This window comes from Artibeus jamaicensis, unplaced genomic scaffold (assembly GCF_021234435.1).
Source record: "Artibeus jamaicensis isolate MK-2021 breed Jamaican fruit bat unplaced genomic scaffold, CSHL_Jam_final contig_923, whole genome shotgun sequence".
Classification (NCBI taxonomy): Eukaryota; Metazoa; Chordata; class Mammalia; order Chiroptera; family Phyllostomidae; genus Artibeus; species Artibeus jamaicensis.
In genome coordinates this window covers 11160100-11185437 of record NW_026522014.1, presented here as the reverse complement: position 1 = coordinate 11185437, position 25338 = coordinate 11160100, and the positions used below count along the sequence as shown (strand labels likewise).

The 25338-nt window shown below is 38.5% G+C and overlaps 1 protein-coding gene across 1 annotated transcript in view; it reads left to right on the top strand.

Annotated features, from left to right (window-relative positions):
* DGKB (diacylglycerol kinase beta) overlaps positions 1-25338 on the top strand; it is a 566799-nt gene that overhangs the window by 526493 nt on the left and 14968 nt on the right. The window contains exons 22-23 of the mRNA XM_053655066.1: positions 269-389; positions 1133-1193. Coding sequence (XP_053511041.1) covers positions 269-389; positions 1133-1193 — 182 coding nt within the window. The remainder of the gene's footprint in view (positions 1-268; positions 390-1132; positions 1194-25338) is intronic.

Sequence of the window (25338 nt, the reverse complement as noted above, 5' to 3'; positions counted from 1 at the left end):
TATTCTTTGGCATTTTTTGGCTCCAAATCCATTCTTCCCATTTTGTTTTCGAATAAGCTGACAGCAAATCTTTTCCCACAGTACCTCATGGTTTAGTTAAACTGAGAGTTTCATAAAATAGGCCATCTTTCTTTACTTTCAGTATCCAAGACAGAGAAGCTTTCTTTGTGAAGCAGCTTTCATTTCGCAGCTCCATCACACCCGATGTCATTAAACTGCACACATGTGCCTATGCCCTGTAACTTACAAGGCTTCTGCTTTCTTTCAGATCTGAGTGATCAGCTGCTGGAGGTGGTCGGCTTGGAAGGAGCCATGGAGATGGGGCAAATATACACAGGACTGAAAAGTGCAGGGCGGCGGCTGGCGCAGTGCTCCTCTGTGGTCATCAGGTAGTTTTTCCTCTGCAGCTGAAAAAGGGGGTTAACATGGCCTAACACATAACTACAAACTAATTAAAAGTATGCAGGATGCACCATGACATTTGTCTTATTTGTGCCTCATATTATTAATGATTAATACTGATATATTTCAAAATACTGAAAATGGGCAGATTTTGCAAAGTTTTGATTAGCTATTGCTTATCAGGTCCACTGAGATTAGATACTCTCTTATTGAGACCATGGATACAATTCTAACACAAAAATTTCATCCCGTCTGATCTGGGTCATGATCAGTTTGGTTTACTGAAGCATTGAAGTATCTGCTGGAAAACTTACCCAGTGAGAACACTGCTGAAGCACTGTTAACTTCAATTCTTTCGTGGACTAAAGTGCCATCAAACGGTTTTTTTCCAGGTTTGCAATGTGGGTTTGCATGAAAATAAGGAGCCTCTTTCTGCTATAGGAACTCTGATTTTTCCATTAAACATATACCTTACTTATTTTTTTTCAACATCCAAGTTTTTGTTTCTATCAGCAAATTTACCAGAAAGCTGTTAGCAGCCCTGCAATCAAGGTACCTTTCAGGGTATTCATTAATAAACGAGAGTTGAAGTCCCTTTTGAAATAGATTACTTTAGAGCCCAGCTATTACCATATTTGCATTTCCTGCTCCCGTCATCTGATGTCTTACATGTGTAGTCTGTTAGGTAGAGTATTTCAGTTTTGTACTTAAAGGAAACGTTCTCTTCCAGGACTAGCAAGTCATTGCCAATGCAGATCGACGGGGAACCCTGGATGCAGACTCCGTGCACAGTGAGTAGAGGAGTTAAGATTCAATGTCACTTTTGTTTCTGCTTACTAGGTGTTATACACTCCTGTAACTAACTAACTGCATACTTCTGTAACTAAATAAGCATAAGTTAAGTTTTGGACCTATCACCAGGTACCATTTTTTTCCCTTATTTATGGGACTGCGCCACTGCATTCAGGTTTTAGGCATTGTATGCCCTTGATGATGATTTAGCTGTGGAATACATGTTTCTGTTAGCGGAAGAATAACCTTTAAATACCACAGATCAATTGCATACTCTGGAACTAAGAAGCACTGACAAAGTTTCTCTTAACCTCTTGGACTTATTTCAGAACAGCTTATGAGAATAGTCTATATGAGGCCCTCAGACAAAGTCTCCCATCTGTTCTTTTGCCTCCATTTGGGGATCTGTGAGCTTCCGTCTCTAGAAAAACTCCCCCTATAGTTTTCTCTAAACTATACTATTCAAGTCAGGCATTTATACCCTTCAAAATTTCTATTTCCATTTGCATAGTGAATATTTTATTACATTTTAAAAATATGCTAGGCACTGCTGTTGGCACTAAGAATAGGAACATGATCATGATTGATAATAAAACAATAGAATAATAACCAATATATCATGACTGATCATATAATTGTGTTACTCTGATAATAGATTAAAAAATGTAAATTGACATATAAGTATAACTTTAGATAACAAGATTTATTAAAACACAAGGCAAAAATAATGAAAAGGGCCTGGGTAGAGTACAGAGGATACTACTTTAGAGAGATGGACCTAGAGGCCCCATCCAAAGAACAGTCAAAGCCAGTGTGTTAAAAAAAAAAACAAAACAGTAAGGAGGATCGTATGGCCAAAGCTTCTAGAAGTAGGAGGACAGTGGCAAGAGGTAAAATAAAAAGATGGACAGAGGTCAGGTGAGGTAGAGAAATGATGGTAAAGAGTTATCATCTGATTGTTAAGTGTAATAGGAAGCGATTGAAGGCTTTGAGCATCATCTGATTGACATGTTTAAAGTTCACCTTGGCTGCTACATGGAGAATGGATTGTTCTGACTAGCAGCTGGGAGACAGGATCTATCGGAGTAGTCTGAGGTTAGGCAAAGATAGTGGCAGGGAAGTGGATGGATGCGAGCTAAATTCTGGAACTGAAACAGAAAGAATTTGCTAATGAGTTCCCTTGGGGTAAGGGATAAGGGATGAGAAAGGAGATGAATCAATGTTCGCTCTTACCTTAAGATTGGGTGTGAAACTGTTTAGAAAGTAACAGGGGAGGTCTTAAGATCAGATTAGTATCAGTATTGTGCTAAGTGCTGGTATTACATGCATTTTTAAATTGAGCTGTAATTGACATAGCACGTTTTATCAGTATTTTAAAATATTTACACAAACTCTAAATAATGGTTATCACCAGTTTTCAGGTGAAGAAAAGTGAGGCTTCGAAAGGTTGAATAACAAGGTCATATAAACAGCATATGTGGAACTTAAACCCAGACTCTTTGATTAAAGCCCATTCTCTTAACCACTAGTTTAAACAACTTTAGCTACAGATTCCAAACAGCACAGGTTAACATGTAAGTGAAAAGCTTTAATTGCACTTTTCCAGTGGTTTTACCCAGAAGCTATCAGTTCAGCCTTTTCTACAGCACATACCTATGACTTTTTGTTTATTTCTGGTATATTTCTTTTAGCTACTTGAACCCCAGGTATGTGAAATACATTAATTCTGCAATAACAGAGTAAAATAAACATGTGTAAAAAATTACTCTAGACTGGCTACTTGTTGTGCCTTTTGCTATCCCTGTACACAGTTCCAAAGACCCTTTTAAATATGCCCTCTTCCTCTCTTTGCCAGCATATATACGCTTACGACATCTTGTCTGTTATTGCTCGTTTTGCCAATGACACTTTTTAAGTTCACATTTGTACTCATGTTGAGGTTAAAAGTGTTGTAGCTGTTGTTGTGGGTGGTGGTGGAGGTCACAATGAACTGCTGGAGGTGCTTGCTATCAGTGGTGGTGGTGATGGTTCAGGGTTAGGGTGTTGGGAAACCAGTGGTCATGATCGTGTTGGTGGAAAGAGTGGTGAAGCCTGGGGTTATGGTGATGATGGTAGTTGTGGTGGTGGTGGTGGCAATGATGGGTTCATGATGAGCTGGTGGAGGTGCTATCAGTGTTAGCAGCGATGGTAATTGCAGTGTTCGTGTTGATGGTGTTGTTATACAGGATGATAGTGGGGGTGACATCAGCACTATTCTCATCTTTCATAAAAGGGCCACAAGAGAATAAATGGAACACAATGAAAACAAACACCTTCCACTAGCACTTTATACTATTTTGGACTCTTCTCAGGGGGACAAGGAGTCTAGTTTTTGTGCTATGTTTTAAATTATGGAGGATTAATGGTGATAATAATGTCTACCATTTATTAACCTTTGAGTTTGTGCCATGTACGTTGGAGACACTTGACCTGGTTTGACACATTTAATTCTCAGAAAACTTATGATTGGCTTCATTTTGTGAATGAAGGTATGGAGGTAGACAAAGCCGAAATAGTTTGCTTGATTCTACACAGATAATAAGCGGCAGAGTCCAAATGGAAACATAGGTGGCCTGGCTCTCCTGTCTGCATTGTCCGCGGCTACTCCCCACGGTGGATTTCAACCTGAAAAGTCCCCGATCCGTCCTTGGGACACTGCCCATCAGAGTCTGACCTTCAGTACATCACACACGCTTCTCCCCAGCTTTTAAATCTCTATGTCTGTTAAAAGCTATTTAATGTTTTAGAGTAATTTTAGCTTATTCCACACAGTACTTGTAATGATACATGCGTTGTTTTATTTTAGTTAGTAATCGGACATCCATTTTGCCTATTAATTATCATGATCTACACAATTGTTAAATTAATAATACATGCTACATAACTCACTTAATTTTCTCTCCTTGTAAATGCTTTTATTCACATAAAACATTTATTACAGCCTGCAGTGGGCCAAGAGCTGTATTAGACTATGGCTCATTATTGTTATTTCACATTCTGGCATTCTCCCCATTTCCTCAAGCCACATGGAGTTCTGAACTTTAAATCTCACTCAGCTGAAGGGAATGTTTAGTAGTCATAGCATTGGTATGGTTTAACTAAAACGTGTTCTTTGCTTTGATTCAATAACACAGTGTTTCTCTTATAGAACATAAGAATTGGTAGAATGTTAAAATTCTTTGCCAAATTTAAATATCCATAAGCTGATCTTCAATTTATGCGGAAATTGCTCTAGATATAATTTTAGAGTGCAGCAGACATTCTGTTTTTCTGTAAGTGGATATATAAAATGGAAAAGCAGGTGATAATCAGGTCTTTGATTCTTACAAAAATTAATAGTTTTTTTAAAAAAAATCAAAGTAATATAAGTCTTGGAGATAGATGACAATGATGTTTGTGCAGCAATGTGAATATACTTTATGCCATGGAACTGTATAGTTAAATATAATTAAAATGGCAAATTTTATATTACTTATTTTACCACACTAAAGTAATTGAAAAAAAATCAATGTAATATTTACTTACAAACTTCACCAATCTTGAGTTCAAATGTCAGGAAAAGCAAAAACTAAAGAGCTTAAAATTAACTCTTCAAATATATATGTTATAATTTTATGACCTTTTAAATAATATCACATTAAAATAGCAAACGGAAATCTTTTAAGTATCACTGTGTTGACCATTTTTTAATAGCCACTGAATTAAGGGAGAATGAATTTTGGCCATATAGCTATTAGCTGTCTTATTAAGTATATCACAACAAAAGAAATGATTAATTATAGAAGACATCATATTGAAATAGTTCAAGAAGAGGTTTTATTCAGGCTGGACTCCAGAACCTACCTGTCTTCCCCTCTCTGTTGCATTCCCATTTGGTCCTTCCTCCTGAGCACATCAAACATACTGACTCTGTTGTCAATATATTTCTATCATTGGTGGTGGGGGGACAGCTTTTGGAGGAGAGTGTGAGCATAAGATACCATAGGTCATAGACTAGGCCAGATTTTGTATCTGCACATGCAGCCCTCCCATTACCAGTTTTGCAAGTCATGGATGCCCAGCAAAGTTTTTTTGAGTGACGAGTGACCATACTAAACCTCATCAAAAATGACTAAAAAAATAGGCTCATCTACCTCCCTGCACCTCCTCCCTACTACACCAAATACTGACTTCTAACATTCCAAAATTCCTCCTCCTTCCTTTACAAATTGAAGTAGTTACTGTTAGGCATCTAGAGAGTCATCCTATACTTCTCCACGCCTTCATATTAACTACCAGGCCCACTAATGGTATGACGTATCTCTGAATCTTTTCCTTTTTTTCCATCCCTAATACCGCTATCCTAGATTTGGCCATTTTATTGTATTTCAGTCTCATTTCCAGCAATAACCACATCAATCTTTCCCTAGTTCCATTTGTTTCCATTTAAATCAATCTTTTACTTTTTCTCAGAATTGTCACTATAAAATACTAATCTCACCATGACACTCTTCTATTTAAAATAATTTATTTTTTCTATCTCACAAAAATGTAATTCAAATTGAGCTTCTGTTCCACCAATATTCTCTTCCTTCTTTTCATCTCTTCATTCACTTTCCTCTTGTCTAAATAAACTTTCTTATTTGTTTAGCTGAGTAGCACAACTCATCTATTAAGACTTATTTCATGCTACCCTTCCTTTACAACCTAAACATCATCATTTTTTCCATTTTTCCACCCTATCCCTGATCTCCACTAGTCTTAAAAGTTCTGCCTCAGTACTTCATGGCTTTATCAAAAAACTCATTACCATATTTTGCTGTGGATAATGTGCACTTTTTTGCCCAATTTTTTGAGGGAAAAATAAGGATGCACATTATACTTGGGTAGTACCTGAAATACTTTGCATCCATTCTTGTGCTTTGTAATTATTTGTTACATGAAATTTCTTGTACCATAACATGTTCAAAAATAAATGTTAAAATTCCTTTATAGTACAAAAAAGTATCTAAATATAAATGAATAAATATATAAATACATAATTGAATTTTAAAAATTAAAATGATTTTTTTGAAAGTTTTGGCCAAAACTGTGGGTGCACATTATACTCAGCAAAATATGGTATATTTTTAAATATATTTTATTGATTATGCCATTACAGTTGTCCCATTTCCCCCTTTATTCCCCTCCACCCTGCACACCCCCTCCCCCACCATTTCCCCCCTTTAGTTTATGTCCATGTGTCACAAGTTTAGATTCTACATTTCCCACACTATTCTTACCCTCCCCCCTACTTTCTACCTACCGTCTACACTACTTATTTTCTGTACCTTCTCCCCCTTCTCCTCCTCCTGCTCCACTGTTGCTAACCCTACAGGTGACCTCCATTTCTATCGTTCTGCTTCTGATCTAGCTGTCCTCTTAGTTTGCTTTTGTTTTAGGTGTGGTTCTTAATAACTGTGAGTTTGCTGTCCTTTCACTGTTCATCTTTTTTATCTTCTTTTTCTTAGATGAGTCCCTTTAACATTTCATATAATAAGGGCTTGGTGATAATGACCTCCTTGAACTTGATCTTATCTGAGAAGCACTTTATTTGTCCTTCCATTCTAAATGAAAGCTTTGCTGGATAGAGCAATCTTGGATGTAGGTCTTCGGATTTCATGACTTGGAATACTTCTTTCCAGCCCCTTCTTGCCTGTAAGGTCTCTTTTGAGAAATCCGCTGACAGTCTGATGGGAACTCCTTTGTAGGTGACTGTCCCCTTATCTCTTGCTGCTTCTAGGATTCTCTCCTTCATTTTAATCTTGGCTAATATAATGATGATGTGCCTTGGTGTGTTCCTTCTTGGGTTTAACTTCTTTGGGACTCTCTGAGCTTCCTGGATTTCCTGGATGTCTGTTGCCTTTGCCAGATTAAGGAAGTTCTCCTTTATTATTTGTTCAAATAAGGTTTCCACTCATGGCTGTTCCTCTTCCTCTTCTGGTACCCCTAAAATTCAGATGTTGAAACATTTAAAGATGTCCTGGAGGTTCCTAAGTCTCTCCTCATTTTCTTGAATTCTTGTTTCTTCATTCTTTTCTGTTTGGTTGTTTCTTTCTTCCTTCTGGTCACTCCCTTGATTTGAGTCCCAGTTTCCTTTCCATCACTATTGGTTTCCTGTGCATTTCCCTTCATTTCACTGAGTTTAGCCTTCATTTGTTCCTCTAATTTGTGACTAAAGTCAACCAGTTCTGTGAGCATCCTGATCACTAGTGTTTTTCACCAAGAGTTAGGTTGGCTATCTCTTGGTGGCTTAGAAGCATTGGCTCTGGGGCTTTGAGTTATTCTTCTTGAACCAAAATATTTTGGTCTGTTCCAGCCTATTACCTGTGAAGGGTGGAGCCTTAGGTGTTCACCAGGGCGGGGCAACCCAGGGGCTGGGTTGTGACTCTGTATGTGGCGGCAGGGTCAGAGAGGGGCAATGGTGTTTGTTCCACCCTCTCTCAGACTTTGGTTCCCTTTGCTGCTTTCCACCAGCAAATTGGGCCCTTCTTGTGCTGGTTCCCAGGTATGTGGCCCTACGTACCCTCCAGGACCTGTGGGTCTCTCCAACAAACTCTCTGTGATCCTGGGAGCTTCTCCTGGCACCTTGACCCTGAATGTTTTTTTAATTGGTGCTTTTAGGCTGTATTTCCCAGTGCTGGGGCCCTGATTTGCACAGTCTGGCTCACTGCTCGCTCCTCTGCCTGGTTTATCTGTGCGTGGATTTGTGACTGTGGTCAGCCAGCTGCCCTGCACCCTGCCAGTCGCCCTGCACCCTCACTGGGTCTGCCCATTGCCACCCCACACCTGGGACCCACGAACCATGGCCTGCGGGCCTGGGTCGGTCCGGCCACCTTTTCCTGCGCAACCCCGCTCCCACCAGCCGCTGGCTCCACCCCTCTTACTGGTCTGGCTGAATGGTTCGTTGTTGTAGGACTTCAGTACAGTTCAATTTTCTGTGTTTTGGTTGTGTTTTTGTTACTAAAACTTTATTGTCTTTAAACTTGGTTGTGCACCGAGACACAGTGTTTCCACCTATGCCTCCATCTTGGCCAGAGTTCAAAATATGGTATATTACATCGAAATTATTGTCTTACTGGGGTTCCACATGGTGGTATAGGAAGACCCTGAACTGACCTCCACAAAAATACCAAATATAAACCTATATGTGGACAGTTCCCCCCAAAGAACCACTGAAATTTGATTGAACAGCATCTGCCAAATGAATAAGAGAGGGACCACATAGAGAAAAGTAGGCAATGTGGTAACAAAGAGAACCTTACTCTTAAGGGGCAACCTGCAATAGGGACTGCCAGGGTGTAGTGGACTCCGGCCAGCAGAGTCCACCTATTGTGGCTGATGAAGATAATAAATACAAAGGCGACAACAATCCTGTATAGAAAAAAGAAAAGGCATGACTACTCTCTCAAGGGGAGAGTGCCTATGGGTGCCTCAGCCACTCCCTTAAGAGGGGAACGCCCTGACCCTTGCCTAGACAGGCTTTTATTGTTTTCCTAGGGTCTTACATCAGAGAAAGATTTATTATCTATTACATAGAATATTATTGTCTACATTTTAGGTACAATCAAGGAAATGAAAATAACATGCAGAGGGGAATGGCGATGAGCTGATTAGCTCTGCCTTTGGGAAAGGCTTCGGATATTACCTTGAAGATAGACAATACACATTTATTGTTTTAGACCAGGGTGATGGAGTTTTAGCAAGAGCAAGCCATAACAGTCTGTAGGCATTATCTAGGCCTGATTCTCCCGGGAAAACTCAGTTTGAAGGTCTGACTCCTGCCCACCACTTTGCTTCTGTAGGTTTTCCATACAGAGCTGAGTCACATTTGCCAGATCAAAACAAACTGGTCCCCTACAATTTTCCCTTTTGTTTTTTCTTTTTGTTAAGGCTGTTGAGGTGACACGCCCCACAAGACTTGCTGCTTGCTGGTCTCTTTTGCAACCCTGGATAAATAATTTATAAATGCATCAAATATGCAAAACATTATTAAAATCAGTAAACAACCAGCAGCTCCAGTGACCCACAATCTTAGGTTGAGTCTATCAAACCAGTGTTTTGAGTTTCAAAAGCCAAGATTATCCTGAAGGGTTTGAAGAATCTCCTGTTTAGTTAAGCATTGAATGTCCTACATTTGTTGGTGTAACTACAGTTGCAATTTATTGACTTGTACCTTTAAATTAGTAGAAAAAAGCTCCTCTTAGATGATGTTGAATATCACTTCAGGAGTACTGGCTGGAGTTCCAATGTAGTGGGGGGGACACACAGTTTGAAGAAACCAGGATCACAGGTCAGCTGCCGTGACACTAGTGACTGGTCACTAATGCATCCTGGCATTCACCAATCCAGTTGATGGCTGATTTGACTGCAGAAAGTCCAGTCAGTATTTCTTGATCAATCTGAGCCTGTTGAAGCATTTCTAAAATGGAGTTGGTTAAGAGAACATCAACAGTATGAGCAGTTTGACGCAGTGATGTCAGCGGTTACTGTGGCTGCAGTAGCCGTGACAAATATAGCAGAAACAATAAATGCAATTAAAGTGCCAACAAACTGTGGGACTCTTAAAGAGGCCAGAGCATTGTTAAGTGCTATTATGCCATGGGGATCTTCCCATTCTCTGGTTATATTAACTGGCACCCATATTTGAGTTTGTCTTCTAACTATATGAACTGTAGTGAGGCTTAACTGAGTAATATTGAGATGAGTAAGACAGCTGGCATATATGGAGCCTACAGGGACAGGCAAAGAATAAGTTTTTGTTGATTTATTTTTTTTAACTTTTTTTATTGATTATGCCATTACATTTGCTCTATTCCCCCCTCCATTCCCCTCCACCCTGCATACCCCTCCCCCACCATTTCCACCTTTAGTTCATGAACACGTGTCTCAAATTCCTTAGATTCTGTATTTCCCCTACTATTCTTACCCTCCCCCCATCTATTTTCTATCTACTGTCTATGCTACTTATTTTCTGTACCTTCTCCCCCCTTCCCCTCCTCCCACTCCCCTGTTGCTAACCCTCCATGAGATCTTCATTTCTATGGTTCTGCTCCTGATCTAGCTGTCCTCTTAATTTGCTTTTGTTTTAGGTGTGGTTCTTAATAACTGTGAGTTTGCTGTCCTTTCACTGTTCATCTTTTTTATCTTCTTTTTCTTAGGTAAGTCCCTTTAACATTTCATATAATAAGGGCTTGGTGATGATGAACTCCTTGAATTTGGTCTTATCTGAGAAGCACTTTATCTGTCCTTCCATTCTAAATGAAAGTTTTGCTGGGTAGAGCAATCTTGGTTGTAGTTCTTTGGTTTTCATGACTTGGAATATCTCTTTCCAGCCCCTTCTTGCCTGTAAGGTCTCTTTTGAGAAATCAGCTTACAGTCTGATGGGAACTCCTTTGTAGGTGACTGTCCCCTTAGCTCTTGCTGCTTCTAGGATTCTCTCCTTCATTTGAATCTTGGCTAATGTAATTATGATGTGCCTTGGTGTGTTCCTTCTTGAGTCCAACTTCTTTGGGACTCTCTGAGCTTCCTGGATTTCTTGGAAGTCTATTTCCTTTTCCAGATTGGGGAAATTCTCCTTTATTATTTGTTCAAATAAGTGTCCCAGTTATGGCTGTTCCTTTCCCCCTTCTGGTACCCCTATAATTCGGATGTTGGAACGTTTAAAGATGTCCTGGAGGTTCCTAAGCTTCTCCTCATTTTTCTGAATTCTTATTTCTTCATTCCTTTCTGTTTGATCATTTTTTTTCTTCCTTCTGGTCCACTCCCTTGATTTGAGTCCCAATTTTCTTTCCATTACTATTGGCATCCTTTGTATCACCATTTATTTCAATTAGTTTAGCTTCCATATGTTTCTCTAATTTGTGACTAAAATCAACCAGTTCTGTAAGAATCCTGATAACCAGTGTTTTGAACTGTGCATCTGAAAGACTGGCTATTTCTTCATCACTTAGGTCTATCGGTTCTGGGGCTCTGAGTTGTCCTAGAGCCATTTTTGGTCTATTCGTGCTGTTAAGTGAGCGGAGCGAAGCCTTAGTTGTTTACCAGGGTGGGGCCACCCAGGTCGCTGGTTTGTGACGCTGTGTGTGGGGGCGTGGTCAGAGAGGGAGCGATGGCGGTCCTCTCCGCTAGCCCAGCGCGTGGGGCTTGTTTATCCGATTGGAATTGTGCGAGCCTGCTGCTCCGCGCCGGCTTCCCTTCTCACTGGTTTCTCCGCACGTAGATGCGCGTGACCAACGGACCGGCCCGCTGTGCGCTCCGGCAGCCAGCTCGCTCGCGATCAACGCCCTCGGTTGCCTGCGCGCACCGCGCACCGCCCCGGGAATTTTTTCTTGCTAACCTGCTCCGCTGCTGGCCTCGCTCCTCGTACCGGTCCAGCTGAGTATCTAGTTGTCCTTTGGACTCCGTATTGTCGATTTTCCGTGTGGCTTGGCTGTGACTGCTGTTAAAAATAGTTGTTCTTAGATTTGGTTGTGCACAGAGGCGAGGTGTTTCCTCCACCTACGTCTCCATCTTGGCGGAAGTCTGTTTTGTTGATTTATTATAAAATACTTGAGCTGTCCCTGGAGTTGTCAAAAACAAGTAAGGGTGAGAGGTACAAACTGTGACCTAATCTTGTTTTAGAGGGTCAACTTGATAAAAACATCCTTGGATGTTTTTAATCCTTGGATACCTTTAGGGTCACATACAATTCTTATATACAGATGCATTCTAGGAATAAAAAGGAAGCCCATTTTCCAAGAATTATAATGCCAAGGGCTAGTGTGGTTGGGAGAAACAATTCTGATAATAGATGCCATGGTACCAGGCCTCTCCCACCACATATTAATATATGGGTTTTGAGGCAGAGCTGAAACTATTGTTGTGCCAAGTTTAGCCAGTACCTTCCAATTAGCTCCCCAGTTCTCCACTTTGGGGAGAAAAGCAATAGTGGCGTTCAGTCCTCTGCACAAACACCAAGAGACTAAGTCTTTGTGGCTTTTGTCCAAGTACAAGGAGGAACCGGAGAGAGATTGAGAGTATGATAAATCCTCTCCTGGGTACACAGGCCAATGATATTTACTGTGGAAAGCTGATAGTAATTACTGTATTACTCTTTGCTTGCTGTGTAAAGTTGCTCCTTTAAAGGAAAATACAAAGTGTCAATAAGAACAAAAAAATAAACTAGTAAATACTTAGCAACATAAACTGTACTTTTTAGCACCGGAATTCAGTGCTTGTTTTCTTCTAGTTGGCCAGTGTCAGCTGGGCCACCTGGTCTGCTAGCTGATCAGTTTTCATTTCCAGGTAGCAGAGCTTGATGTTGATTTTGTTCATAAGGCTTCACCCTTTTAGCTGGAAGCCAGACAGGACCTGTAGGGATGGAAACACATGCATACCCACTTCCCCAAGGTAAGAGGTCTACAGGGGCTTCTCAAGAGCCATCTCTTGCAGATCTCTGTATAAAACTTGAAGATAAGATGACTTTGGTTCTTTCTTCTGAAAATGTTTCTCAGTTGGAGTACAGAGTGATTCGTCACAGTTTAGAAAATTATAGGTAAACATAGCTAACATAGTCAAATTTGGGGGAATAGACTCCTGACTCCCCCCTTTTTGTTTTTTAAGAAGATTTTTAAAGGTGTGATGTGCCCACTCAACAATTGCCTGACTGGGTAGATTATAAGGTGTTCCTGTTTTATGTTGGATATTCCAATGCTGAAGGAAGGCTTGAGTAGAATGTGCAAGGTATCCAGGGCCATTATATAAGTTTTAATTGTCTGAGGCCATCCTAAATGACTGAGGGCTTCAAGCCAATGAACTTATATATTTTTAGCAGACTCTCCTGTTAAAGCAGATGCATGTAGGGCACCAGAATAAGTATCAATAGAAATGTGAATGTATTTGAATTTTCCAAAGGGAGAGTAATGAGTGACATCTGTTTGCTAAATCATTTGAGAACTTAGTCCTCGAGGGTTAACTCCCGTGGATGGAGATGCCTTAGTAAGGGCTTGGCAATCAGGACATTCTTTAATAATTTGCTTAGCTTGGGAATGATAAAGAAACAGTCTTTTAACTCTTTTCTATTACTTTTTTTGTTTAACCTTGGGGGTTTGATTTTTGCCCTTCTGGAAAGGCTCCTTTAAGCTCTTCTTAACTTTTGGCTTTCCCATTTGCAATAGGTAGGAAGCAGCTGGCTGAAAAATAGCCTCAGTTTTAAAAGTGTCATTTTTTTCCTCTACTTGGAAAGACAGGCCCTCTGCTTTTTCGGCAAGCTGCAATGAGTTGGAGCAGCAAGTTAACTGTGTTGTTGTTTTTAGGACTTGATAGTTCTTAGGTTTGGAGATTGCAAGGAAAATGAGGTGTATGAGGGGTGTTCTGCTCAAACATGTTTTAGACAAAAGGAGTTATGTGCCAAGGGCCTTTCATGACTTGACTGACTAACCGTTCCCTCTGGGAGAATAGCCAGTTCTTCCCCAAGGAAATGATCAGTGTTTACAGGCACTGACTTAAAAAATAATACTTAGTCTTCCATGGAGAAGGGCTAGTTCTCCCTCAGAGATACTTATATTTTATTTTTACAATAAAAGGTCATGGCTCTGGCATAAACAAGGAGGATTCTTAATATTTCTTTAACACATCACACCTTTTATCCCACTTATAGCACGCTTTAAATTGACATATTTAAGAACACATTCATAACTTTTAGAAACAGTTTTTCTTTTACTGGCAAATACATTTATTTACTTATTTATTCATTCATTCATTCTTGGTGATTACTGCATTCTTGCAATGTGCTCAAAAGTGAGCTGTCTCATTACCTAGTGCCCTTGAAAATTTTTAGGGCAGTTGAAGAAGAGGGAGGGAAGATGCTAAGCTCAGCATAGCTTGTTCCCAGGACTGAAGCAGTCCCTGGGTCTTCAGAAAGAGGATTCAGAATGGTTAAAAGACACATTTTCTCATTGTTTTCATTCCTGCATTTTTTACTAACTGAGGGAAGTAAGATTTTTTTAATTAATCAATTTAATTTATTTTTGAGTAGAATCTTTATGATGTAACAATATTAAAAATCTCATTCTATTTTTTAAAATATTTTTGAGACTGAAATGTTACTTTTAAAACAGAAACGAAAATAAAATTTAAGCAAACCAATATTTTCAAATTAAATCCTCTAAATCAGGGAGTGAGACACTATTCTTTGTCTCACATCACCCGGTGCTGTTTCAATTTCTGCCCAACTTTTCCTAAATAACTAAGTCTAAAGATCCCTTATCAGCGATATATTTAGCAGCTTTAAAAGCTGCTAAATTAGCATAAAACATTGCTCTTGTTTTTTTAGAGAGTCCGTTCTTGTTATTAAAAGGCTTCTTTTTTACTTTTGATTTCTGTCCTTTCAGACTCCATAGCCCATAGTAAACCTTATCTAATTAGCTATTGGGGAGTACAGTGTGGTGGGTCAAAAATGTACTGTTGGTAAAACTGTCAGGGAAGGCTGCCTGGTATCTAGCGTACCCTAATCCTGCTTATGGGTTTCAGGTTTTTCCCATGCTTCTAAGACTGCAAGGTGGGGCTTGAAGTTCCAGGTGACCAACCTTTATATCTCGCTCCCTGACAGAGCCAAGAGTTAAATTACTGTGATTGGAATTACCTATGAGGCCCTTGCCCATCTCAGGGATTGACCCCAGACACCTCTGCAAGGCCCCTACTCACGTAGGAATGCTTGAGATCTTAAGCTGGAGGGAGGAATGCCTCTTATCTTCGGTGCTTCAGCAAGAAGCTGAGACACTCATAAACAACACTGTTAACTAATTCTGAGTTCTCAAAGCAATCTTTGGAGTCCGGTTGAAACCAAAACACTCATTTACTATCTGCTTTTCTATTTATAGGCAGGCAGAGGGAAAAGGCAGAATCAAAAGGGCTGCAAAAAGCAGCTTTTAAAGAAAGCATGCACAGAGGCACTTGTAAAAAAAAAAAAAAAAAAACTAATTGAAAGGAAAGTTCATTGCTCTCTCTCCCAAGCCTAAAACCTGATTGGGAATTGTGCTGCGGGGATGGGCTTATGAGTGTTTTTTACAGTTTGCCTCTTGTTGTGTGGGCTCTTGCTTGCAATTGGCAGGAAACCTAGTGTTCTTTCCTGGTCCACCTCAAACTCATCCTGTCACAGGTGACTTTGTTGCGGCGAGTACCCTTATGGCTTTTAAATGCTCAACCTGTGCCTGGGGGGTACAGTGATTACCAGAGAAAGAGAGCAAAGCTTCTGCTTACTAAAGAGACTGTGGTTGCAAGAGAGGGCAACCTTGAAAAGATACTCTTTTACTCTAAAATATAACACACCCTATACCTTCTGAAAAGCACTCAGGGTCATCGGCCCATACCTGGGCTGTTGCGTGCGTTCCACCCATGTTGGCGTGTTGACCACAATGATGGCTGATAGCCTTGGCTGATAGCCTTGGCTGATAGCCTATGCATCCCTGTTCCTGGGCACCAGATGTGGTGGACTCTGGCCAGCAGAGTCTACCTGTTGTGGCTGACAACGAGAATAAATACACAGGTGACAACAATCCTGTGGAGAAAAAGGGAAAGGCATGACTACTCTCTCAAAGGGAGAGTGCCTATGGGTGTCTCAGCTACTCCTTCAAGAGGGGAGTGCCTCGATCCTTGCCTAGACAGACTTTTATTGTTTTCCTGGGGTCTTACATCAGAGAAAGATTTATTATCGATTACATAGAATATTTTTGTCGGCGACTTCCCCGACCCCAGTCTGTGGACCGGGGAACCTCGCCTGGGCGCACAAACCGCAATAAAGCTCTATATTACCTAAAAAAAAAAAGAATATTATTGTCTACATTTTAGGTACCATCAAGGAAATGAAAATAACATGCAGAGGGGAATGGCGATGAGCTGATTAGCTCTGTCTTTGGGAACGTTTATACAGGCTTTGGATATTACCTTGAAGATAGACAATACACATTTATTGCTTTAGACCAGGGTGATGGAGTTTTAGTAAGAGCAAGCCATAACAGTCTGTATGCATTTTCTAGGCCTGATTCCCACAGGAAAACTCAGTTTGAAGGTCTGACTCCTGCCCACCACTTTGCTTCTGTAGGTTTTCCATACAGAGCTGAGTCACATTTGCCAGACCCAAACAAACCGGTCCCCTACACCAGGGTGCTAACCCAGAACTGCATATACCCACTATAGCTCTAGCCAACTGGCCAAAGAAACCAGTACACACCTCTGTACAATGGTAGTTCCAACACAAGGCTACTCCTTTAAGATAGAGAAAAGTAGCTCTTTCATCTGATTTATAGAAACAAACACAAGATGTCAAACAAAGTGAGGAGTTAGAGATATATGTTTTAAATGAAAGAAATAGAAAAAAATAACAATCTAATGAAACAGAGATAACTCATTTCCTGATAAAGAAAGAATAAAAAGGAATGGTCACACGTAAGATTACCAAATTTAGGAGAACACAGAACATTAAGAAAGTTAGAAATTTTTTAAAGTCTAATCAGAGCTGAAGATTACAATAACTAATTAAAACTATGCTAGAGGGAAACAAGAACAGGTTATCAATGACCCAGAAGAAAGAATAACAAAAAGAAAAAATAATTTAAAAAGATAAAGATCATGAAAAGGGCCTTTGGGATGGCATCAAGCATACAAACATTATATGGAGATCAGAAGAAGAAAAAAAGAAAGGTGCAGAAAACTTATTTGAAGAAATAATGGCCAAAAACTTTTCTAACTTACTGTAGGTAGAAACAGACTTTCAGGTCCAGGAAACACAGGATCCCAAATAAAATGAACCCAAAGAGATCCACAACAAAACACATTATAGTTAAATTGTCAAAAGTTAAAAATAAAGAGAAACTTGAAAGCATCTAGAGGAAAATGACTAGTCATCTACAAGGGGATCCCTATAAGACTATCAGCTGATTCTCAGCAGAAACTTTTCTGGCCAGAAGGAAGTGGCAGGATATATTTAAAAAGCTAAAAGAAAAGAAACTACAATCTGTAATATGTGACCCAGCAAAGTTAGTCAGAATTGAAGAAAAAATGGTTTCTCAGAGAAGCAGTAACTACAGTTCTAAGTTTTAAAATAAATGTTAAAAGATCATCTTTTAAATCATAAAACAGTCTATAACCATAAATAAGAAAACATATGAGAGAAAAAAATCCCACTGATAAAAAGGAGAATATATAGTAAAGGCAGTAGATCAGTGACTTTAAAAAGCTGATATGAAGGTTAAAACACAAAAGTAGCAAAATTAACTATAAGTACTATAAGTAATACCCTATGACATTATAGAATATGCCCCATGATTTCACTTATATGTAGAATCTAAAAAACAAAACAAATGAACAAACAAAACATAGAAATATACTCACAGATACAGAGAATAAACTGATGACTGCCAGAGGGGTTAACAAGTTAAAGGTGAATAAGAGGTACAAACATCCTGTTACAAAATAAATGTCACAGGATGTAACGTATTTATTCATAAATAAATAAGCACAGGAAATGTACTAAATAATATTATAATAAATACCATTGTATGGTGACAGATAGTTTCTGGACTTATTATGGTGATCACATTGTAAAGTATAGAAATGTCAAATTATGATGTACACCTGAAACTAATATAATATTGTGCATCAACTATACTTTAATAAAAATAAATTTTAAAAAAGGACCTATCAACATATCTGTCTAGCTTGCAGTAGACATAAACTCATTGAGCTCAGGCACCATTATTTTGGTTATCTTTGTAACCCCAGAAAGTACTGTGCCTCATACATCATGGGGTTGCCACTACCAAATGCATTTTGCATTTGTGGGTTTCTTAAATGTTTTTTGAGGAAGTATAACAATTTTAAGGAATGCTTTCTACTAAATCTTTTACTGAATATAATGTAGGGTGGTTAGTAATTCATTCTCGTATCTTTTATATATAAATGCATGTAAAAGTTATTTTGAGTTATCTTTATTCATTATAAATTCAAAGCATAGAATTTGAATGTATCAGAGAAAAAATATTTCCACAACCTTAAAATGTTTGATCTTTATGTTTCCCGATGTGATGGGATTAAACTTCTTTGGGCCTCTTATCTCTGTATTATCAGTTACAGAGTATGGAAAAAGTAGTTTTACAGTTGTGAGCATGTGAAAGGCAGAATTTATTCTTGTGTTCTTATTTATTAAAATTATTGCATTATTTCTCATACAAACAACTGCAAATCTACTTTGCCCCACCCTGTATGTATTTGTTTTATACATTATGTAGGCTGCATTCTGTCGATACTTTGAAATATTGATAGTCATATATTAGTTACCTCCTGTGATACACTTATGAGAAATAATGCCAAAGAGGTTGTAATGCAATATCACTCCAAGTGAAAGAGAATTACTGAAACTTTTATATGGTAGAAAACAGGGAGGAAGTCATGAACAGATCACAAGCTAGATAGTGAAACAACTACAGGTAAAAAAGTGTGAAGACACATCAAAATTCTAGATGAAGTCAAGGCAAATTCTGAAAGCATTTACCTGTATCTTTCCTTTTTTATACCTTTTTTTGGTATAATACTTCCCAAAACCCTGAACTCTTGGCTTTCAGTGTTATGTACCTGCCAATGAACCAATCCTTGGCTGACTTGCTGCCTTACACTAGATATTTCAAGGGCAGATACTTGATCCCTCCAGTCTGGTAGAGCACCTGCCTCCTGCTGTACCCATTTCCACTGTGTGGGCCATTTTATAAGATGTTGTTCCTGATTTGAATGCCAGGTTCCTTCCTTGGTCCTGACACTTCTGGACCCAGACCCTGGCTACTTGCTTGTACCCTGTCCTATGCAGACTAGATCCTTTTCTTGTCTCCCTAAGAAACTGCCATTATCTAGAATTCCACCTCATTTTGACCTTAGTTTGTGCAAAAATTTCTAGCACAACTTTAAAATATAAACCTTTTAAAAGAGAAATAGTGTTCTGGGGCCTATTAAATTTTTATTTCTATATTTTATTGTTCTATGTAAAGTAATTAGATATTTAAAGTATTAATCTTCAATCATTTGCTAAGTACAAATAAATCTAAGGCCATTAAGACAGAAATTTTTTAAAGATTTTATTTATTTATCTTTAGAGGGGAAAGGAAGGAGAGAGGGAGAGAAATATCAATGTATGGTTGCCTCTCATGTGTCCCCTGCTGGGAACTGGCATGCAACCCAGGCATGTGCCCTGACTGGGAATCGAACCACGATCCATGGGTTCGTAGGCCCACGCTCAATCCACTGAGCTACACCAGCCAGGGCAAGACAGAAAAATTTTAAAATTATAAATTTAAATATTACCAGTCCCAGAAATTTAGTTTTAACCAAATAAAAGCTGATTGAATTTTCAAGACATTTGTATGTCCCAGAAATGCTTGAAGGAAACCATGGTAACAATGCCTAATCTTTATTGAGTGTTTATCATGTACCAGGTTCTATACATCATTTATTTTATACTTACAACCAACCTAAGAGTTCAGTAAAGTTATTATAATCCCCATATTATAAAATTTCAAAAATAAATAAATAAAAACTGAAGCCAGGTAAGTCTAGCAACTTGCCCAAGGCCACTCAGTAAGAGGCCAGGGGCTTTAATGCCTTTTCTCTTAATTAAGATGCTTTTGCTGCCTCACTCAGTTATTCTTCAGGGCTCTAGTGTATCTAATATTAATTATCAGTTACAACTCTTATTTATAATTCAATTTTTAGGCTTATTTATATATTTCTTATTTTTCGAGAGATGAGATGATTTATTCAGAGTATAGACATGTCAAAAAGGAAACGGTATGTTGATTGATTCTTATAGCAAGGTGTTATCCCGTAAGCAACTATTTTTTGGTTTTTCTTTTCAATTACAGTTTACATTAAATATTATTCTGTATTATTTTCAGATTACAGCATAGTGGTTAGGCAATTATATATTTTACAGAGTGGTCCCCCGAATATTTCTAGTACCCACCTGGCCCCATACATATAGTTATAATTATGATATTTAACTATACTCCCTATGCTGTAATTTACATCTCTGTGACTATTTTGTGACTACCAATTTATACAGGTTAATTGCTTTACCTCTTTCATTCAGGCTTTGTAAGTCTATATCTATTTGTTTATTTGTTTGTTTTGTTTTATAGATTTCACATATAAGTTATATCATATGGCATTTGTCTGACTTATTTACTTAGCATGATACCCTCTAGGTACATCCATGCTGTCACAAAAGGTAAGATTTTATTCTTTTTAATGGCCAAGTGGCTTTCCATTATATATATGTACCACAGCTTTTTTTTCTGTCCACATTTTTTATTGTTGTTCAAGTACAATTGTCTCCATTTTCCCTTCACTACTGCTCCCCACCCCAGCCATGCCCACTCCCCCACCTTGATCCTACCCCCCCCTTTGGTCTTGCCCATATGTCCTTTATACATGTTCCTGAAAACCCTTCCCCCTTTTTCCCTCATTATCCCCTCCCACCTCCCCTCTGGTTACTGTCAGTTTGTTTTTATTTCAATGTCTCTGGTTATATTTTGCTTGCTTGTTTGTTAAATGAATGGATCACAAAACTATGGTACATTTACACAATGGAATTCTATGCAGCAGAAAGAAAGAAGGAGCTCCTACCATTTGAGACAGCATGGATTATCTGGAGAGCATTATGCTGAGTGAAATAAGCCAGGCAGTGGAAGACAAATTCTGTATGTTCTCACCTATAGGTACCACAGCTTTTTATCCACTAATATACTGATGGACACTTGGGTTGCTTTTATATTTTGGCTAATGTAAATAATGTCATAACAAACATGGGGGGCATATATTCTTTCAAATGAGCATTTTGGGTTTTTTCAGATATATTCCAGGAGTGGAATGCCTGAGTCATAAGGCAATTTCACTTTTAATTTTTTGAGGAACCTCCACACTGTTTTTCATAGTGGCTGCACCAGTTTGCATTCCTACCAGTATGCACAAGAATTTTCTTTTCTTCACATCCTCACCAATACCTGTTCGTAATTTATTGATGATAATCATTCTGATAGGTAGAAGGTGATATCCCTTTTTGGTTTTGATTTGAATTTCTCTGATGATTATTGATGATCAGAACATCTGAATAGACACTTCTCCAAAAAAGAAACATGAGTGACCAAAAGACAAATACTTTTTTCTGTTTAATACTTTTTTTTGCTTCCCAGTATAGTCAAAATCATCCATAACATTACTACCTGAATTACTATGGAATAATATGACTATGATAATCTTAGTTGCTGATGTCAAAACTCAGTGCCTCCTCATTTCACATGGATGAAGCTCAGAATCCTTGTTATTACATGAAATTATCCCTCCAAGGCTGGTATCAGCCCGCTGTGGTACATAGAGATCATTTTCCAGAGGCTTTCCACTCATACTTTTTTTCATTTTGTGCCTAAATATCCCATTCCCTATTTGGTGGTTCAGAAATAGCCTCATTCTCCTGGCCTAAAAGCCAGCTACCAGCAAATCTGTAGTTTTTTGCCAGCAATTGTATAGGACAAATGATTTGTATTTTTTTGTCTAATCTTACCTGTAGTCTATTTTTTATACTTATTTTTTTTCTTTACTCAGATTGCCTGATTTAATTATCACATCCTGTTGGGATAAATATGTAATTTTTATAAGTTGCTTCAAAAAATCTTTCTGGAAGATGATGGAATTACAAATACATATATACTAAAAAGAAAATAAAATTCCTTCCTTCAATGCCAAGCTTAGCAGCAATTTCCTCATGAACCCTTTTTAATGCCTCATCTTTCCAAAATACTTGCCTGATCCTTTGTACTCCTGACTCTCTGTTAATGTTTTCTTAATGTCATCCCAATGTATTTCAGCTATATTTCAGCTATGTGTATATGCATCCAGCTATTCAGACTTAATCATAAGCATTTTAAGATTCTTCCTTACTCCCCTTCATACTTCACATGATGTCTTTTACACAATATGGATTCTGATAAGAAATCCATAAGCATTTGAAGCATTTCTCCACAATATGTAATGCATCATTTTTCTCAGACTGCTTTTGATTTTTTTATTTCCCTTTAGTTTTCAGTCATTTGATTTTGATGAATCTGGGCATGGATTTCTTTGAGGTTATTCTTAGTTCCTCTGATCTTCATGAATATAGGTGGTTTGTGTCTTGCCAAACTGTGAAGTTTTCAGACATCATTTCTTCAGCTATTTATTTAAGCGCCATACTCTCCTTTCCTTCTAAAATTCTGATGTTTTAGATGCTTTGTGTATTATCTCATAGGTCTCTGAGTCCCTGTTAATTTTTTCCCTCTTTATTTTTTCTGTTGTTTGTACTGGATAGTATTTATATCTATATTCAAAGTCCACTGACTTTTTTCTCCCTCATCTCCATTCTGTTCTTGAGCCCATCTAGTCTTTTTGTTGTTGTTGTTGTTGTTGTTTTTAGTCACTGTGCTATTCAGTTGTAAAATTTCTAATTGGTTTCATTTTGTTTTTTTTAATATCCTCTATTTCTCAGACAATGGGCTCTGTCCCTCATTTCTAGAGCATTTGCCATTACTTCTTGGGGCATGGTTATAGCAGCTACTGTGAAGTCCTTGTCTGATCATTTCAACATGGGTATCATCTCAGAAGTTGCATCATCAGCTATTTTTCCCCTTAGGAGTTTTTGAGATTTTCCTAGATCAGTGTATGTTGAGAAATTTTGGATTGTATCCTGAATATATATTTTTAAGTATATTTTATTGATTATGCTATTACAGTTGTCTCAATTCTTTTCTCCCCTTTATTCCCCCTCTGCCCAGCACCCCCAGCTTTCCAGCATTCTCCCCACCACCTTAGTGCATGTCCATGGGTTGTACATATAAGTTCTTTAGCTTCTCTGTTTCCTATACTATTCTTAACTTGCCCCCACATATTTTATGCCTACCTATTATGCTTTTTATTCCTTGTAGCCTTTTCCCCATTTTTCCTCACCTTCTCCACTGAATACCCTTCATATGACCTCTATTTCTCTGATTCTGTTCCTGTTCTAGTTGTTTGCTTAGTTCTTGTTTTTTTTTTTAGGTTCAGTCGTTGATAGTTGTGAGTTTGTTGTCATTTTACTGTTTACAGTTTTTGATCTTCTATTTCTTAGATAAATCCCTTTAACATTTCACATAATAAGTTCTTGGTGATGATGAACTCCTTTAACTTGACCTTATCTGGGAAGCACTTTATTTGCTCTTCCATTCTAAATGATGGAGTAATCTAGGTGGTAGGTCATTGCTTTTCATGACTTTGAATATTTCTTTCCAACCCTCTCATGCCTGTAAGGTTTCTTTTGATAAATCAGCTGATGGTTTTACAGGCAGTCCTTTGTAGGTAACTGTCTCCTTTTCTCTTGCTCCTTTTAAGATTCTCTATCTTTAATCTTGGATTACTTAATTATGATATGCCTAGGTGTGTTTCTCCTTGGGTCTAATTTCTTTGGGACTCTCTGGGCTTGCTGAACTTCTTGGAAGTCTATTTCCTTTACCAGATTGGGGAAGTTTTCATTCATTATTTGTTCAAATAAGTTTTCAATTTCTTGTTTTTGTTCTTTTCTTTCTGGCACAAAAAAAGAACCTATGATTCATATATTAAAGTCCTTAAATTTGTCTCAGAGCTTCCTAAGCTTCTCTTCACTCTTTTTGAATTCTTGTTTCTTCATTGTGCCCCAGTTGAATGTTTATTTCTTCCTTTTGTTCCGAATCATTGATTTGAATCCTTGTTTCCTTCCCTTCCCTGTTGGTTCCCTGTATATTTTGCTTTATTTCATTGTGTGTAGCCTTCATGTCTTCCTTCATTTTAGGACTGAGCTTAATCAATTCAGTGTGCATCCTGATTACCAGTGTTTTGAACTCTGCATCAAACAGGTTGTCTATTCCCTTGTTGCTTAGCTCTTTTCCTGGAGTTTTTCTGTTCTTTCATTCGGGCCATATTTCTTTGTCTTGGCAGACCTGTTAAGTTGTAAGGGGCCAGAGCCTTAGATATTCACCATGGTATGACAGCCCTCTTTGCTGTGTTGTGGCCCTGTCTGTGGGGGAGGCATCAGACAGTAAACAATGCAGCTCACTTGCTCTGCTTTAGCCCCACCTTCCAACAAACTCTCCTGTGAGACTGGGAGTTTCTCATGATGTTGCAACACCCACAGTATTTTACAGCTAGCTTCAATTCTTCTGTTTCTCGTTCAGCCAGCCTTGTCCTGCCTGCATGGTCCACAGCCTTGCTGGGAGTCCTTTCCACTCAGCTGTCCATCTCCCATCTCCGCCCCACTTTCCAGTCTGGATGGATGTTTCTGTAATTCCTTGGATGTCAGAGTTCCATGCACTTTGATTTTCTGGCACTTCTGGTTGTTTATTGTTTTTGCATTGGTGGTTATCCTTTTTTCGGTTGTGTAAGGAAGCAAAGCACTTCTACCTATGCCTTCATCTTTGCCAGAACTCCCAGAAAAGCCCTGTATCCTGAATACATTAAATGTCATGTTAACTCTGGGTGTTGTTTAATTTTTGTGGGGACTACTGACTTTTTGTTGTTGTTTTAGCAGGTGCTGACCCAATTAGGTTCAGATTACAGATTCTGATCTGCTTCCTTCCTATGAGTTGTGATTCTAACGTCAGTTAAGTTTTCAAAGTCTTTGCAGTGTTACTCAGATTTATCCTACATATGCAAGATCCATAGTCCTGTCTGCAACCTGCGTGGTGAACTTCTTCTTGATTCAGTTCTCTAAATTGTCAGTATGCTTCTCATAGTCAAATCTCTGCAGGCCAGGCTTAGAGATATACTAAGGACATTACACACAACTTTATTTTTTTTAAAGATTACATTTATTTATTTTTAGAGAGAGGGGAAGGAAGAGAGAAAAAGAGGGAAAGAAACATCAGTGTGCGGCTGCCTCTCACATGCCCCCACAGGGGACCTGGCCTGCAAAGCAGGCATGTGCCCTGATTGGGAATCAAACCAGTGACCCCTTGGCACTCGATCCACTGAGCCACATCAGCCAGGGCTATCCACAATTTTAGCAATAGCTTTCTTCTTATC